The sequence below is a fragment of the Rana temporaria genome, chromosome 9 (genome assembly GCF_905171775.1).
Source record: "Rana temporaria chromosome 9, aRanTem1.1, whole genome shotgun sequence".
Classification (NCBI taxonomy): domain Eukaryota; kingdom Metazoa; phylum Chordata; class Amphibia; order Anura; family Ranidae; genus Rana; species Rana temporaria.
This window is the reverse complement of record NC_053497.1, coordinates 64019190-64037378: the sequence shown is the minus strand read 5'-3', so window position 1 is coordinate 64037378 and position 18189 is coordinate 64019190. Positions and strand designations below refer to the sequence as shown.

Here is an 18189-nt window from a genome sequence, read left to right as displayed (position 1 = left end):
ACACACAATCGTTTTTAATGACATTAAAAAAAATGAAATTTTCCACGTCATGAAAAACGGTTGTGTGTACGCGGCATTACATTGATTTTACGTATGTTTTTACTTTATAGAGGAAAATGGAAAAGACAATAAATTGACATAAGTGTAGACAAATTATCACTAAAATCCCATAGGATTTAACATTTCAATGCCTTTTTGAAAATACATTTTTACAGTGTTTTTTTTTTTTATTATTAAATCAATACCTGACAGTCCTTGTTCAGAACATCATTATATTTCTGGCTCTCAAATTAATCCCACCATGCTTTACTAAACAAAATGTCAGTTGGGGTTTGCATCTACTTAAACTTCAGTAACAATCACTAAAGACAAAGGGGGATTGCCTGATGAATCATAAGAGTAAATAAAGAATAATCCTTGAAATACATACATATATGTAATAGAAAGGGGACAGACTCAACTGGTAATGGCAGCAATAAACCATGCACAATACAGGGACACTCAGTAACACTCTGAGCAAGTTTGTCTTGCACTTTAAAGTGCTTGTAAACCCTTTTTTGTGAAATTTGAGTTAAGCACATACATCTGTAGTGTTTACGTATCTCTCTCCAAAGCTCTAAGTGTCGTTTCTCTCTGGTCATGCATTCTTCTGTTATCTGCATGAGAATTTTTCCGACACATGAGATAACATAATAAGCAAACAATTTGTGTTGAAGAGCGAACTAAGGCTACTTTCACACTGAGGCACTTTACAGGTGATATAGCGCTAAAAATAGTGCTGGAAATCGCCTCTCCTCTCACTCCAGTGTGAAAGCCAGAGTGCTTTCACACTGGAGCTGTGCGCTGGCAGGATGCTCAAAAATGTCACTTTTAACCCTTTTTCAGCCGTTAGCGGGGGTTAAAAGCGCCCCGCTAGTGGCCGAAAAGCAATGCAAAAACTACGGTAAAGCACCACTGAAAGATACCCGTCCACACCAATGTGAACGTGCCCTTAGAGCTAGATAAGCAGAGAGCTTGTCTATTCAGAATACAGCTCTGCATGTTCTTTCGTTCCTCTGCCTATTTGGAGGGGGATTCCCTTTCTCTAATTATCTCTCACACAGTGTAAGTCCAGTCTCCCTCCTCACCCACCCTTATGTGCTGCTAAAAGATACAGAAAGGTTTTTAACGCAATCTGCACTTTCCAAATGGTGTAGAAAGGGGAAGACAGGAGATATACAAAAAAAACTTATGTAGGAGGATTTGTTTAATCTCTGTTTATCATCTGAGGCTATTCACTTCACTGGGTATATGTGAGGGTTTACAGCCACTTCAACCTCCCTGGCGGTAATCCAAAGTGTGGCTTGGGGTTAAACTTCAGTACCATTAGCGGTAACCCTGAGCCACACTCGGGATTGCATTGCAGAATCCTGGTCCAGTTTACTTACCTTGTCACCAGGATCCTGCAATGTCCCCCCGCTGTGTCTGCAGGCTGTGCCCTCCACCTGATGCTCTATGTGACACATTCAAAAAGTACACAAAACATAACACATACAGTACACACTGTGATCTTACAGATTACATTACTGTATCAAATCATTTCACATCCCTTTTGTCCCTAATGCTTTGTACAGTGCCCTGCATGCACGTTTATATTATATTTACTGTTCTTTCTGCCTGGAAACTTAAGATTGTCCATGGCAACCAAAAAGTGTATCTTTATGTCAAAAGTGGTTTTAGATCAGCTAGAAAACAGCGATAATAAATTAGAACATTTGCAGAATTGAGCGATAGTGAATCGTGAGGAAATTCATTTTATTATTATTATATATTTTTTTATAATTATTTATAGTTATTTATTATATTATAATTTACGATTAGTGTTTCAAACTTTTTTATACCCAGGATGTCTACTAAACTCTTGTTTGGGCAGATTAAAGTGTGTTATTACTAAGAATTACAGGCCTACAATATAAAACGCCAAATTTCTATGCAAAACAATGTACCGCTTTGAGACACAAAAAGCTGACATAATCATACCACCAGGGTGGTTAAACAAAACATCTGCTTGTCTGAGCCACTTTTAAAACCCATGTCCATTATTCACTAACAGGGTGACCCATGGGTTCCCAAAAACAAACACCCAGCTCTGGTACCCTTCAGTGTTCAAACACCCAGCTCTGGTACCCTTCAGTGGACTCAGCCTTTTCACCTTGCAGCAGGCTCCCTCAGTTACAGAGCGAGAGACCCGAACATAGGTCAGCTTACATAAAAAGGCCTGTAGACATCTGAGACTAATGAGTGAGTTATGGCTCTCAGGTAAGATGTGACTGGAGACTCTAACCCATCCAAAGCTCCACAAAGACTCAGTGTTCCAGGACCCAGACCAAAACTCAAAAAGATCAGGGTTTCTTATAAGCAAACCCTGAGCAACCCCACCACATAGAGGTGAGACATGTATACACCATCAACAATCCTGCCAGTCAGTGCCTAACAGTATATAAAGTACAGAAGGGTAAATGGGTGGTCCAAGAAGCTGGAAAATGTTTTCCTTTTTTGGCAACATGACCAGCCTCTGCACTTTGGCAGCATAGCACCTCTATAGCAGAATGGGATTGCTTCTGAAATATTATACAGCATAGCATCCCTTTGGCAGTGTGACATTTCCCTATCTACTGGCAACATGACACTGTGTGGTACTCGTCCCTTAATTTCCTTCGCCAAAATTACATTTATAGGCAAAACATATCTCCATTAGCAATACTATTGTATTTTCTAATATTTTCTTAACAGAGATGACTGAGTTTGTTTTAACTTTAGAAAGATAGTATTGCTGTAGCTGTGCAGCACCTCTGACACTTGTAAACACAGCACCATTATTTCCCTGGCAATATTGCACTTCTCTGCCCTTATCTCTCAATATAGGCATTGGTCAGTGTGTGCCATGCCTGCTTTCCCATCACTTCCACACTGAGCGAAGCAAAAGAGAAGCAGGGGATTGTATGCTGGCCATGCACAAATCAATCAATTATATTTTGAACTAAGGTGTATTTAAAACTAAAAAGAACAATATAATATATTGAAACTTGCCAAATATCACCGTAGATGTGGTGGCTGCATTAATTTTTTCAGGCAAGACAACTAAAAAACAATTATATTATGTGTCCTGCAAGTGCAATTTTTTTATATCCAATAATGCCTTATTTAATTGAAATCTGCAGGAGCCTTCCTAATACCTTACACAGTTATGCTTGCATTTGCTGGACTTCCTCTGTTCTTCTTGGAATGTTCGATGGGACAGTTTTCCAGTCGGGGACCTATATCAGTGTGGCGTGTTGTACCACTTCTACAAGGTACACAAACATTTGTATTGAGTTTTTGTTTTTTTGTAGTAAATGATAACTGAATTATCTGTTGTAAATCATTCCATTTAGAAGGGAATCTGTTTTAATAACATTAAAATAATGGCTAGGTTTTGATGCCAGTATATACTAGGCATCATTTGTGACATAGTCATAGACGTAAAAAGCAACTTGCAAAGTTTATTAACTTGTTTCAGCCAATCACAAAACTTAATTTACTTATCTGATTATATCAGTATATAATTTAGCCAATTTCTATGATTACAGCAGTTTGCCCGTCGATATTGCTTATCAGGGTATCTAAAGCCATAACTTTTTTATATAGGAGGAAAAATTAGATCCTTGTCAGGTTTCTGTTGCTGTTTGTCTATCCTCTTTGAAGAATTATCCCCTCAATTTGCCCTAGTGACGTTTGTCAAAAGGACTGTAATGCCTCGTACACACGGTCAGACTTTCCGAGAAAAAAGTCAGACGGGTTTTTTTTCTCGGAAAGTCCGGCCGTGTGTAGCCTCCATCTGACTTTTTTGGTCGGAAGTCCGATGAACCTTAGATAGAGAACCTGTTCTCTATCTTTCCGTCAGACTTCCGACGGACTCACAGCAGACTTTTTGCATGGCCAAAAGTCCAACCGTGTGTACGAGGCATAAGTGAAGATAAAATTCTAAATTTTGAGCTGTCATAAGAGCAGAAGGTGAGGGGAAATATTTCAACGGGAACACTAAAGCTGGTCATACACTGCTCAAATTTTGGCTGATTCCTGTTGGATTGCCTGAAATTCAAACAGTGCATGGCCCTGACACCACTTCTCTGTTAAATGACTACTACCATTACTACTACTACTCAATCAGATTGCATTTAGTGAGGTAAGATCAGTAAAGGATAAACTCTACCTGTCTGCCAAGGTCGGTAACCCCAAAGTCCTGTTAAGTGACTATGTGTGTGTAGCGCCTGTGTACTTTTTAGTACAGGTGCTATATCAAATTTAGTTGGGGGATGAGAGAGTTACTTGCTGTCATCCACAGTGATTTGTTAAATTTGGCTGTTGCCAGTTCTGGACTGTCCTGTGGGTCATTCTGTGCTTCAGAGATGTAGTTCCATCTCTGGATGGCAGGTGGCGTCAGAGGGATCCAGGCGGAGCCGCTTCTTCCCAGCAGCCAATTAGAGGAGTTTTCCCTCGCAGAGCATGCTGGGGAGGGGTATTTCTGTGGCGGAGGCCATTGCTCTGGGTTCTTTGCGGGTTCCTGGTTCCAGGGGTGGCACCCACATTTAGGGTGTGTGCACATCACGGGCCCCAGGGATATGGCCTACCAGGCCTGGCCGCACATGCTACGTGGAGTTCCTGGCTCTGGGCCCTCATTGCCCGGAGAAACTGATGCTGCAAAGGGACCCCATTGACTTACTGGGTTCCCCATCCCTCATCAAGGAGATCCCAAGCGAGTTGTGCTGTTCGATGGGGAGTCGGTCTGAGGTGAACCCGGAGGCAGGTGATCTAACAGGGCTTAGACGAGCTATTGGGGATCTGAGTGGCCGGACACTGACAGGTTGTATGCTGCAAACTGTCAGTCGGTGACTCAAGGACAAGAAGTCTACCTGAGGGAGATTTAGGCCAATTATCAACGGGGAGGATTCGCTCAGCTGTTCATGTTCTTGATGTACTAGGCCTGTGGCAGAGGTCTCTTACAAATCCTAAATTCCAAATAGAGCCAGGTCTGTGGCAGAGACCTGTTCCTCCCCCAAAAGTTCTAAGTGACGCTCTGGCTGCCAGGCCTGTGAGAGGGGTCTGTCCAGGGGCACTTTACCCACTCCGGGATGCTATGCTGTATCTCGATGGAAACTACGTAAAGTTAGAGCGACGGGTAACGCGGATGTTCGTGGATCGCCGTAACTAGTCATTTGCATATTCTACGCCGACCGCAATGGCCTCGCCACCTAGCGGCCGGCATAGAATTGCATCTTAAGATCCGACAGTGTAAGTCAATTACACCTGTCGGATCTTAGGGCTAGCTATGTGTAACTAATTCTATGAATCAGCCGCATAGTTAGGACGGGCGGATCACAGAGATACGACGCCGTATCAGGAGATACGCCGTCGTATCTCTTTTGTGAATCTGGCCCACAAATCCCAGTTCTCTCAGGGGGAGTGGTTAAACTGTCTTCCCCATCATCACCTTAGTAGCAGAGTTTGGCTGTTCCTCACCCATTTTTTTTTGTATTCTTTATTTTATTTTATCAAAAATAGATACAGGTTACAGCATTCCACTTCAAAAAAAAAAAAATATATATACCCTGAATTGAACCTGGTTATCCTCCATCCCCCCAGTCCCTCCCACTTCCACTACCTCTTTGTTCTTTCAATGGTTATTGTTTTTCTTTATACTCTGTCCCCGTTATAGATCTAGGCTCTTAAGTTCTCCACATAGCTCCATGTTTTTTTTTATTCTTTCCAGCATTCCCATTTATCTTTAAGTCCTATATTTTTCTCCTCTATACTATATTTTAAACCTTCCATGTTGTACTTTTCTTCTACTGAATCCATCCATTCCCAGGTTGAAGGACTTTCTGCCTCTTGCCATTTTATGGGGATCAATCTTTTGGCTGCGTTTATCAAGTGTGGGATCAGTGACTCTTTATACTGTTTTACCGCTCCCTCCCCTTCATGGAATAAAACTATCCATGGGTCTTTTAATATTTATTTTTTTAGTAATTTCCTTTATCAAACATAACATTTTCTCCCAGTATTTTCTGATTTAAGGCCATTCCCACCACAGGTGTTCCATCGTTCCTACTGCCTTACAACCTCACCAGTATTCTTCCGATTTACCCGGTTGAAACTTACTAATTTTATCGGGGGCTGCATACCACCCTGTTAGACATTTATAGTTCATTTCGGCTGTTTTAATATCTACGGCAGAAGTATGAGTTTGTTTCAAATGTTTTCCTATAGTGATTTTGTCCCTTTGTAACCCCAATTCCCTTTCCCATTTTTTTATATATGGCGGGATATCCAGTTCGTCCATAGTTAACAATAGTTTATATAGCCTTGATGTACTACTTTTTGTACTATGCGCTGTACATAGCCGTTCCAACGGAGTAAGCTCTTCTCCTGATCTTATTAGTTGAGGTAGGTTCTTAACAAAATGGCACAACTGGAGATACCGCCATTCATCTAACACCATTAAGTCATCCTTGTGCTTTAACTCTTGAAGTTATATGATTTTACCTTTTTTTTATTATATCTTTTTATTATAGCTCTTAGCTGTGCTTTATCCTTTTTTATCCAATTTTATCCAATTTCCTCCAACTATCTTTTTCCCCGGTGCAAAATAATCATTTTCTTTCAGTGCTATAAAAGTTGAATTATAATCCCTGTTTATTTGTTTTTTAAATCGTGTCCCATATTTTAAGTGCATTCCGTGTCAATACATGAGTGTTGTAGTCTAGTGCTCTGTACTGTGGAGGATTCCATATTATGCTTCCCAATCATGCATTAAACAGTGCATTTTCTATGTTTACCCATCTTTTTTCCTGCTTGTCTTTAACCCATTCAACTACTCGTGACAACACCACCGCGTTGTAATATTTTTTAATATCGGGGACTGCCAACCCTCCATGTTTTTTTTTCCTGCTTAGTACTAAAAATGAGATTCTAGATTTTTTGTTTTTCAAAATAAATTTCATTATCATAGTTTTTAACACTCTAAGGTAGGGTTGCGGCAATGCCACAGGTAACATCTGGAACCTATACATCTTTGGTAGGAGAACCATCTTTAGAGTGTTAATGCCTCCTATCCATGATATTGGCCTATTCATTTTTTTTTTTTTTTTTTTTCAGTTTTTATTTAATCTAGTAGGAGTATATAGTTTATTTTATATTATTTTCTTCATTGAATTAGCTAATTTGATTCCTAAGTACTTTAATTCCTTCTGCCAGGGGAAGTTAAACTTGTTCTGTAAGAGCCGTTTATCTTTCTCACTTATATTAATATTTAAGATCTCTGACTTGACTAAATTAATTTCAAAATTTAAAATTTCACCATATTGTTTTAATATCTTTAATAAATTAGGTAATGTAGTCCTAGTTTAAGAGTGTTATGTAAACTGCGTAATATTGGTCTGTTTTCTAATAAGACGTATGTTTCCTTTATTCTAGGTGTTGGTGTCACTATGGTCCTCATCACAACTTTAGTTTGCATTTACTACAATGTTATCATTGCCTATAGCTTATATTATTTGTTTGCCTCCTTTCAAAGTGTGTTGCCTTGGTCTGATTGCTTCAGCTGGGCAGATGAAATGTGCAGTAAGACCACACGAGGTATGGATTTAAAATACTGCTTATACACAAAAAAATATTCTATTTATAATCTTGAAATTGTGGTTGTTTTAAGGTGTGGGCTGTGCAATTTAAACTGTTGTTTTTCATTATTTTTTTATTATAGAAATGTCTATTAAGTCATAGAAAATATTGAATTTACAACTTGTTTTTTATTAAAAAAAAAACATTTTAGGGGCTTAGGTCTCTTCCACACTAGGCGAACTCCACCAGCTCCCGCTAGCTCAGCGGGAGATCTCTCCGCTGATCTCCGCTGAGCCAGCGGATGACAAGTCGCTCTCTGCTCACTGAGCGGGGAGGGGCTTGTGCAGCGCCACTGTCTCCTATGGGGAGATCTGATGAAAATGGACAGCATGTTCATTTCATCCGATCTCACCCTATTCCGCTGAGTTCAAACGTTTTGTTTTCTGTATAAGTCAGCGTGAATGTAAAAAAAAGAAATGCAGAAAATCCTGACAGTGACTTTGTCTCTAAAATAAAAAATAAAACTGCAACTGCAAAGAATAACTTAGATATTTGCAGCATGTGCCACCAATTGGATGCAGTGAAAAGAAATTGGCAACTGAAGAATATTAACATACTACATCAGGTGTATTGATCCCCCCTTCCCCCCCCCCCCCCCCGCCGCGCTACATACTGTGGTGTTTTCCACCTATGTCACTACAGTAGTAACATATAAGCCAGTAGATCAAACCACAGAGAGCACTGGGGGACCAGAAGTCTGACACTCCTGGAAGTTCTGGTATCAGGGGATTCTTCGACCACCTGCTTCTCGTTTCTACAGTTTGTTTATGGGTATAGAATTGGGTTTATGGGATTGTACGATATATATATATATTTTTTATTATGGTTGAACTAGATGGACTTGTGTCTTTTTTCAACCTTACTAACTACCGGTATGTTTATCTAATATTACAAAAGATAGCCAGGGTCACTATTTTCAGAGTTGTTATGTTAAAAATCAGCCCTGTAGCAAATATTATTTTCTCATTGGAAACACTGGCCTCAAAAGAAACATTCAGAAGAATAAATGGAATCCATCTAATCTATCTCACCTTTCAATTTTAAATTTTATTATAATTTAAGTCCAACTAAAAGCTCACAAATGGGCACAACAATGCTAAGTTTTTCTACCTGGTTCAGTAGGAATGACAGTGAATAAATTCCCCCCATACATGTCATGTCCAGCAGATATTTTAACCTAACAACAACTCGGAAAAAAAAGGGGTAAGTCTCAATTAGATGTAGCAAAAAAAAGGGCATGGCTTTTCATCACCACAAATCTGAAACATTTATTAAATTACACTGGACAATTCATGTGTGGTAATTAGTAAATCTTTAATGCAATAGTTAAGGGCTGCCAAAGAGGAGAAGTTCAATAGCAATGACATCATTGGAATGTCATATGGCTCTTACTTCATATCTGGATTTTCCAGTAAGCCCTGTGTATTGAAAGTAACCACTGCTTTCACACATGAATGCCATGCTAATTTTCCACTTTACATTCCCCAGGTATAGTAGATTGATAGAACTAGGTGGCGTGCAGGTTCACCATTAAAGGGGTTGTAAAATGTTGTTTTTTATTTTCTAAATAGGTTCCTTTAAGCTAGTGCATTGTTGGTTCACTTACCTTTTCCTTAGATTTCCCGTCTAAAAAAAAAATTCTTTGTTTTTTTTGTCTGAATTTCTCACTTCCTTTTCCTACTCAGCAAGCTGTTCAGTAAGGCTTCGTACACACGATAGGTTAACCAGGGGACAACGGTCTGATGGGCCGTTTTCATCGGTCAAAACCGATCGTGTGTGGGCCCCATAGGTTATTTAACCGTTGGTTAAAAAAAAGCAAACTTGCTTTAAATTTAACTGATGGATTCCTAACCGATAGGTCAAAACCGATTGTTAGTAGGCACAACCATCGGTTAAAAATCCATGCATGCTCAGAATCAAGTCGACGCATGCTTGGAAGCATTGAACTTCGTTTTTTTCAGCACGTCGTTGTATTTTACGTTACCGCGTTCTGACGCGATCGTTTTTTTAACCGATGGTGTGTAGGCGCGACGGACCATCAGTCAGCTTCATCGGTTAACCGATGACAACGGTCCTTCAGACCATTCTCATCGGATGGACTGATCGTGTGTATGAGGCTTAAGCTGTTCTCGCTGACTAACCACCGCTCGGATGATGGTGGCAAGTTTACTGAGGAGAAACAGGAAGTGAGAAATTCAGAAGGGAAGGGAAATCGAAGGAAAAGGTAAGTGAACCAACAATGCACTAGCTTAAAGGAACCTATTTAGAAAATGAAAACGAACCTTTACAACCCCTTTAAAAGCATATTTCATTCATTGTTTTTATATATATTTTTTCTGGTTATTTTCTAGATTGGAAGTTGCACACATTTTAAAATATTTTATTTTTGGGCTTTAGCAGGATCTTGTTATTTTTAAATACTACATTGTATTACTATTACGTTTAAAATTATTCTTGTATAATACACTGGCTTGCCGTAGTAATAAAAAATGTCTTAGATTATATACAGATGGTAAACATTTTGTCTTCCTCTAGGATCATGCAATGTTTCACAAGCTAATAATACAGTGACCAGAAATCTAACTTGGGTGAAAGAAAATAATATGATGTGCTTGGCCAACAGTACAGTCTTGGAGGAATCGGATCTGCCCAGCAAACAGTACTGGGAGTGAGTTTGCTTGGAATTGTTCTTTAACTTTGTAAGGGGGAGGGGGGTTGTATTAAGGGATTTACAACCCTTAGGCCAAGGACCGGGTACAATCAAAACCTGGCTCTGCAATTGTAGGCCGTTGGTTAGGTGAAGTGTGGCCATAGATAGTTGTTGAGATCTATAAAAATTGATGAAGATATTTCCTAATCTGTCAAAATTGCCCTACTTTCCAAATTGTATTGAGGAGAGAATATATTTTTATATTTTTTATAAGTTCTTTATTTTTTTATTATGGTAAGATCAAAAATCAAATTGGTAAATAAAATATATATTTTGGTCAGCTAAATATGAAATATCAAATAGTCTTCTATGCCCTCAGCAGGTGCCGCCCTAGCTTTTTTACTTTGTAAGCATCATCAATTCCTTAAAAAAAGAATGTTGTTTACAGAACAAAATAAGTCAGCTGTGACTCATTCATTATCGGATGGCTTAGTCCATATCAGGCATGTTGTACTCTTTTATTAGCTAACCCATTCTGTTTTTGAAATCCATTGGCATGTGTTTTTTTTTTTTGCTTTCCACTGTACTTGGCAAAACAGTTGGGTCCAGCTTTACATTTCAGCAGTGTTGCTTATATTGTCTAATAATCCCTAAAGACAGTAGTCGGAAAGGACATATTAAATTTTGTGAATCTGTGTCTGGAGAGATACGGATAGTGGGTCCTTCTTGCATTTACTGGCTCTAACCTTAACACTGTTGGAGCTCTACTGCCCCCCTACACTTAAAGTGGACTTTACATAGGAATAGCCATATTGGGCTTCCTCTTTCTATGTGTATTGTACTAGTGCCTGGTTCAAAGTTCCCTAGTTTGGCTGTTGGTGATATGGTTATTACCCCCGTTCCCCACAAGTTATAAGGACCTTTCCAGCTCTATATTGCTTAAGGCATGAGAAACCGCTGATTGGTGGATGATCCTTCCAGGTTTGCCTGCGTATATTGTTTTGTATACTATGAACCACTGCAAGCTCCTGAAGAAGCGCTTAAGGGTGCGTAACATGTAGAGTTTTCTTCACTATATTGCAGTGCTGCAGATTGAAAAGGAAAGATCATTTTAATAGGATTAAATTACAATATGACTTAAATCACAATTGTATACGCTATATCATTATTTTTTATTTGCTATTCTTTTTTTCCACAAGAGTGGACTTACCCTTTAAAGCTTTATTTTGTGGGATATTTCCTTGTATTTCAGGAAGGTGGCACTCCGCCGCTCTAGTGGGCTTCATGAAACTGGTGAAGTAGTTTGGTACTTGGCACTTTGTTTACTTTTAGCCTGGATTATTGTTGGAGCTGCACTCTTCAAAGGAATTAAATCATCTGGGAAGGTACATAAACAAATAATACCCATATACATAGCATTTATTATAAATTCCCTAGTGGTTTATTGGTGTCATTAAAAACTAAATTGTTCTCTCTGTCTGTCTATCTATCTATCTATCTATCTATCTATCTATCTATCTATCTACTATCTATCTATCTATCTATCTATCTATCTATCTATCTACAGTGCTTTGAAAAAGTATTCACACCCCTTGAAATTTTCCAAATTTTGTTCCAACCAAAAACGTAAATGTATTTTATTGGGATTTTAAGTAATAGACCGACACAAAGTGACACATAATTGACTTACACCTTCGGATCTTAGGATGCAATACTTCGGCCGCCGCTGGGTGGAGTTTGCGTCGTTTTCCTGCGTCGGGTATGCTAATGAGCATTTACGGCGAACTCACAACGGTTTTCGCGTTCGTTACGTCGTTGCTAGTAATTTTTTCCCGTCGCAAAGTTAGTCATGATTTTACATGCCTTAACTTTACACGAGCCATGTTAAAGTATGGCCGTCGTTCCCGCTTCGAATTTCCAATTTTTTTCTTTTTTGCGTAAGACGTCCGGGAATACGAAACGCCGTAACTCACGTCGCCGTTCAAAAAAATGACGTCACATCGCGCAAAGCACGGTGGGAATTTCAAAACTGAGCATGCGCAGTACGTCCGGCGCGGGAGCGCGCCTAATTTAAATGGTACACGCCCCATTTGAATTGGGCGGGCTTGCGCTGGACGTGTTTACGATACACCGCCGCAAGTTTACAGGTAAGTGCTTTGTGGATCAGGCACTTACACTGAAAACTTGCAGCGGTGTAACGTAAACGGGTTACGTTGCGCCGCCGCAATTGTACCTGAATCTGGCCCACTGTATCTATCTCTCTATCTAATATATATCTAGTTTCAGGTTATTGTATTGTTTGGAAATAAAAGGTAATCTATGACTTAAAGTTGTAAATATGTCCTGATGCCAAATAAGGAATTACCAATGTCTATTTTATTTCAGGTGGTTTACTTTACTGCAGTGTTCCCTTATGTTGTCCTTATCATATTGTTGGTTCGAGGGGCAACTCTTGAAGGAGCAATTCAAGGGATTGACTATTATATTGGAACACAATCAAACATCACAAAGCTAATGGAGGCAGAGGTGGGACCAATGTGCATTTATGTCTTCTATATATTGCTTACATGTATGTATCCATATTTTTTTTTTCTTGACTGGAGCTTGAGTAGCTAATGCTAGACAAAATGGATGCATGGATTAATGCTGAGGGTACCAAATTCTGTCCCAACCATTGCAAGTAAAATAGAAATCTGCCAGTCCAGGTGTTACCTTCCAATATACAGTATAGTTGTCCTGATTTGGTTATCATGTGCTCCCTATAGTGTTGGGTTCCTGTTTTGAACCGATTGGATTGGATTGTCGTTTTCTACTGCTATAGCCCAGCTTCTTCAGTGTTCGACATGCTGTGCTTTTCTTCATACCACCCTTTTTATTTAAAAAAAATCTGACAATTTTCCTCTCTCTCAATTTTTTGGATGACAGAACTGCCACTTGCTTGGAATTTTTTATTTTTCACACCATTATTTGTACATGAGTGGGTTGAAATTCCGCTGCAGTAAGCAATTTTTGAGACTTTGAAACCACTATATCTCATACCAACACCACACCATCATTCCATGGTCCAATGCCACATACTCACGGTCGGAATTTCCGTCAAGAAAAGTTTGATGTGAGCTTTTGGTCGGAAATTCTGACCGTGTGTAGTCTCCATCTGACTTTTTCTGTCGGAATTTCCTACAGCAAAAATTTGAGAGCTGGTTCTCAATTTTTCCGATAAGAAAAGTTCTTGTGGGAAATTCCAATCGTCTGTATGCAATTCTGACGCACAAAAAAAACATGCATGCTCGGAATCAAGTCGACGCATGCTCGGAAGCATTGAACTTAATTTTTCTCGGCTCATCGTAGTATTGTAAGTCACCGCAATCTTGACAGTCGGAATTTCGTGTGACTGTGTGTAAACACTACTGTTTTCTTGTCGGAATTTCTGATCGCGTGTACGCGGCATAAGTTCCTAAATTTTTGTTAAACAATAATTTATTACTAAAAACTTCTGGATAGAAGGTTTAATTTTTTTTATTTTTTTTCTATTTTGTCAATTTGCAGGTATGGAAGGATGCTGCCACCCAAATCTTCTTCTCTCTCTCCACAGCCTGGGGTGGACTTATTGCTTTGTCTTCATATAACAAATTCCACAACAACTGCTTTTGGGATGCCATCATTGTTTGCGTGACAAACTGTGGCACTAGTATATTTGCAGGATTTGCCATATTTTCTATTTTGGGACATATGGCTCACATTTCTGAAAAATCTGTATCTGAAGTAGTAGATTCAGGTATGTACAAGTGTAAATATTTTATGTATAAAAAGTGTGATAAATGTAACTATCACAAAGAATTTGTCAATTACTGTTTAGAATAGCATCAGTTACTTTTTTTAATTAGCTGACCTTTGTAAATATCTATAGATTATGTTTTTGCTTTTTTGGAATAGATAGAATTTTTTTTTTCTAAATCAATAGATATTTCAGAAATCTAAATTCCACTTAGCTTTGGTAATATAGTAAAGTTTAAAGGGGTTGTAAAGGTTTGTTTTTTTATTTTCTAAATAGGTTCCTTTAAGCTAGTGCATTGTTGGTTCACTTACTCTTTCCTTCGATTTCCCTTCTAAAGTTTTTTTTTCTGTCTGAATTTCTTACCTAGCTGTTCTGGCTGGGGGTTAATCAGAGTGCTCACCACCTCCCTTGGGACTACATCCCTGCGGGGAGATGCTGTGTCTCCCTGCAGGGATGTAGTCCCAAGGGAGGGGGCGAGCACGCTGACTGACCCCCAGCCAGAGCATCTTGGATGATGAGGGCAAGCTTACTGAGGAGAAACAGGAAGTGAGCAATTCAGACAAAGAAAAAAAACATTTAGAAGGGAAATCGAAGGAAAAGATAAGTGAACCAACAATGCACTAGCTTAACCGTTTGAGGACCGCCGCACGACGATATACATCGGCAAAATGGCACGGCTGGGCAAAAGGGGCGTACATGTATGTCCCCTTTAAGATCCCAGCCGTGGGTCGCGAGCGAGCCACCGCCGGCACGCACGACCCGGTCCTCTTCTCTGTGACCGTCCCCGCCGGAACAGCGGAACTGACCGCCCGCGTTCGGGTCACAGAGAGGAAGAACGGGGAGAGGTAAGTGTTAACAAACCTCTCCATGTGCTTCCTAGTGAGCCTGTCACTGATCGTCTGTTCCCTGTCATAGGGAATGACGATCAGTGACATCACACGCCCAGCCATGCCCCCCCACAGTAAGAATCACTCCCTTAGGGCACACTTAACCCCTACAGCACCCCCTCCTGGTTAACCCCTTCACTGCCAGTGTAATTTTTATAGTAACCAGTGCATTTTTATAGCACAGATAGGCAGATCCTGTGAGGATCCGTTTCTTTAATATCCGCTTGCTCAGCGGGGATTGCTCCGTTGATCCCCGCTGAGCCGGCAGATGACAGATCTCTGCTCTCCCCTATTGGGGATCGGGTGAACACGGGCTGTCTGTCCGTGTTCACCCGATCCGATCCGCAGACGGATGGAAAAATATGATTTTCCTCCGTCTGCAGAATCGGACCATAGCGGGGACCGATGAGATCGGGTGTCAGCGGATGTTCATCCGTTGACACCCGCTATCCCATAGGGATACATGAATGTCCGTTTTTCATCTGAAAACAGGTGGATTAAATACAGACATACGGTCCACACGTGTGAAAGGGCCCTTACCCTGAGCGAAGAACAGAAGATATATATATTATGTATCATCATATATTGTCATCAATGTTATGAAATAAATAGTATGCCGTTTGCAATAAACTTTGCATAAAATATTTAATTTGCATTTCATTTTAATGGTTCAAAAAAAGTCAGGCAAAATGGTCGGCCATCACGCATGTTCACTTCATGAAATCTGGCCCTCTTTGAAAAAAGTTTGGACACCCCTGCCTTAATGCATCCTATGCAAGAGGTTAGACCTAATTTTCCAATGGTTACACCTGTTCCAGTGACAGCCATGTAAAGGGCGAATTTGCAAGTGTGGTTGCTCCAGAGCAGTGGTTCTCAACCTGGGGGTCGGGACCCCCAAGGGGATCGAATGACGATTTGCGAGGGGTCACCAAATTTTGTGCTGTTCCTGAAGCCTGCACCACTCTCCCAGCCTTTCCATTGCCACCCAGCAGGGCTGTCCCTGAAGCGTGTGGTCGCCCAGCTGGGCTGTTCCTGGAGCCCACAGCCGCCCACTCAGCCTCTTTGCAGCCGCTCATTCAGTTCACGGCATAGAGGTCAGCTGCTTGGTGAGAAATGTGAAGTGGGAGGGGCTGGAGGGGACCCTATCTCCTGTTTCGGCATAAGTGTCACTGCTGCGAGACACTAAGAGCTGGAGACGCATTGAAGCTGGAGACGCAGTGAGTAACATTACCTGTGATTAGAGTTGCCATTAAGTGTCCCCAGTACAGTTCTCAGATCAGCAGATGACCTTGATCAAGAGCCCCCAAGTTGGCTGATCAGAACTACCCCAGAACTGCCACTGATCCCATCCCTCCCAGCACTGCCACTCATCCCAACTTCCCGCCAGCACTTCCACTCATCCCATTCCCCCCACACCCCCACCAAGGAGTAAGAGAAAGAATAAAAATAGAGAATACACGGAATGGAGAGGAAAAGAAAGGGGGGGGACAAAGAAAAAGGGAGAGAAAGAATAAGAGGAAGAACAAGAAAGTCGGCTGGAGAGAGGGACGGGGAAAAAAACAAGAAGTTAGGATGGAGAGAGATACAAGGGAAAGAAAGGAGAACAAATAGAGAGTGGTGCATTCCAAAATGGGGTTTTAATACTGTACGAGTGGAAGGGACTCAGGGAGCACTAAATGTCTGTGGGTTAGGGGCGCAAATTACTTGTCTTGCCTTGAGTGCTGACAACCCACGCTAGGAAAATAATTTTACTGTTAGCAGTCCCCACAACTTATCAAGGGGTCACGACACTAGAAAGGTTGAGAACCACTGCTCCAGAGCTTAGTAAATGAGGTAAGGCTTAAAAGAATACCCAATTGCATGCAAGGAAAAAAATAAATAAAAAAATGAATTTGTGCTTGCGCATGATTGGATAATGGCAGCCAGCAGAGCTTCCCCTCACTTACCAAGCTGTGAAGCAACTGCACGGTCTGATTGCCTTTAGTAAACTGACCCCAATATGTTTCTTCCGCATTAAAAATCCTGTATGTTCGCATTTTTTTTATTACCGTTCCACTTTAAAGGCAGTTTTGAGAGACTGCATTTACATTGACCTGAATAGCAAACTAGAAGTCAATGCACCCAAAATGTAAACTACGCATAGTTTGCTAACACACTGCAATACCTTGGCTTGAAGAGAATCTATTGAATTGTTCAATAATGTTTTCCCCTGCCCCAAGCCTTTTGTTTTCTCTGAAATATTCTGCAAATTATGTGACAATTTATCTGGTGTGTACCAGCCCTCTACCATTTTTTTTATTTCACACTGGGGTGGATTTTCTAAAGACAAATAGACTGTGCATAGACTGTACATTTTGCAAGCGCAGTTGCACTCATTTTTCGCAGATGTGGTAAAGCTCTGCTGAATATCATCATCCAATCATGTGCAAGCAAAAATGTTTTTTCGATTTTTTTTCTTTCACCTGATTGGGTATTCTTTACAAAGCAAAGCTTTACCACATTACATGTACTAAGGAAAATGAGTGCAACGGCACTTACAAAGTGCACAGTCTATTTGCCTTTAGTAAATCCACACCATAGCATCACATTTTATTAAACCTTTACACTATTATAACATGCTCTGAGTTTACTTCTTTGTATTATAATTTAGGTTTTGGTTTGGCATTTATTGCTTATCCCGAAGCTTTAAGCCAGCTGCCGATTTCTCCACTTTGGTCATTCCTGTTCTTCTTCATGCTACTTACATTGGGCCTGGACTCACAGTTTGCAATGATTGGTAAGAATCGGTTTGACAGTAAAAAATAGAAATATATTTCTTTGGTGTACATTAGTTGCCATTGACAGAACTGTTATTTTTTTGATTTGGAACTCAAGGCAGAAGTCCTGCAGCTTTTCCAACTGTAATTATGTTGAAATATGTCCCTAATATTAAAATGTACAGCTGCATAAAAAAAAAAAAAATAGCAAGTGAATAGTTAAACATTAGCTTCTTGCAACATTGTATCAAGCACTGCAGGAAAGAATAACATATTTTGAAAAACAACACAGTCGTTACCATATATATGTGTATAACGTGCACTGACATCTAGTGAGAGTTCTCAGTATTGCAGCCAATAATCCAATCATCCCATCATCCCAATATGCAGTTTAGTACGTCCCCATAAAATAATGTGTTTAAAGCT

General features: G+C 40.2%; 1 protein-coding gene across 1 annotated transcript in view; it reads left to right on the top strand.

Annotated features, from left to right (window-relative positions):
* The window catches only part of LOC120913606 (sodium- and chloride-dependent neutral and basic amino acid transporter B(0+)-like), a 45809-nt gene that overhangs the window by 11032 nt on the left and 16588 nt on the right, over positions 1-18189 (top strand). The window contains exons 3-9 of the mRNA XM_040323677.1: positions 3201-3332; positions 7492-7653; positions 10231-10363; positions 11598-11730; positions 12731-12871; positions 13892-14120; positions 17658-17783. Coding sequence (XP_040179611.1) covers positions 3201-3332; positions 7492-7653; positions 10231-10363; positions 11598-11730; positions 12731-12871; positions 13892-14120; positions 17658-17783 — 1056 coding nt within the window. The remainder of the gene's footprint in view (positions 1-3200; positions 3333-7491; positions 7654-10230; positions 10364-11597; positions 11731-12730; positions 12872-13891; positions 14121-17657; positions 17784-18189) is intronic.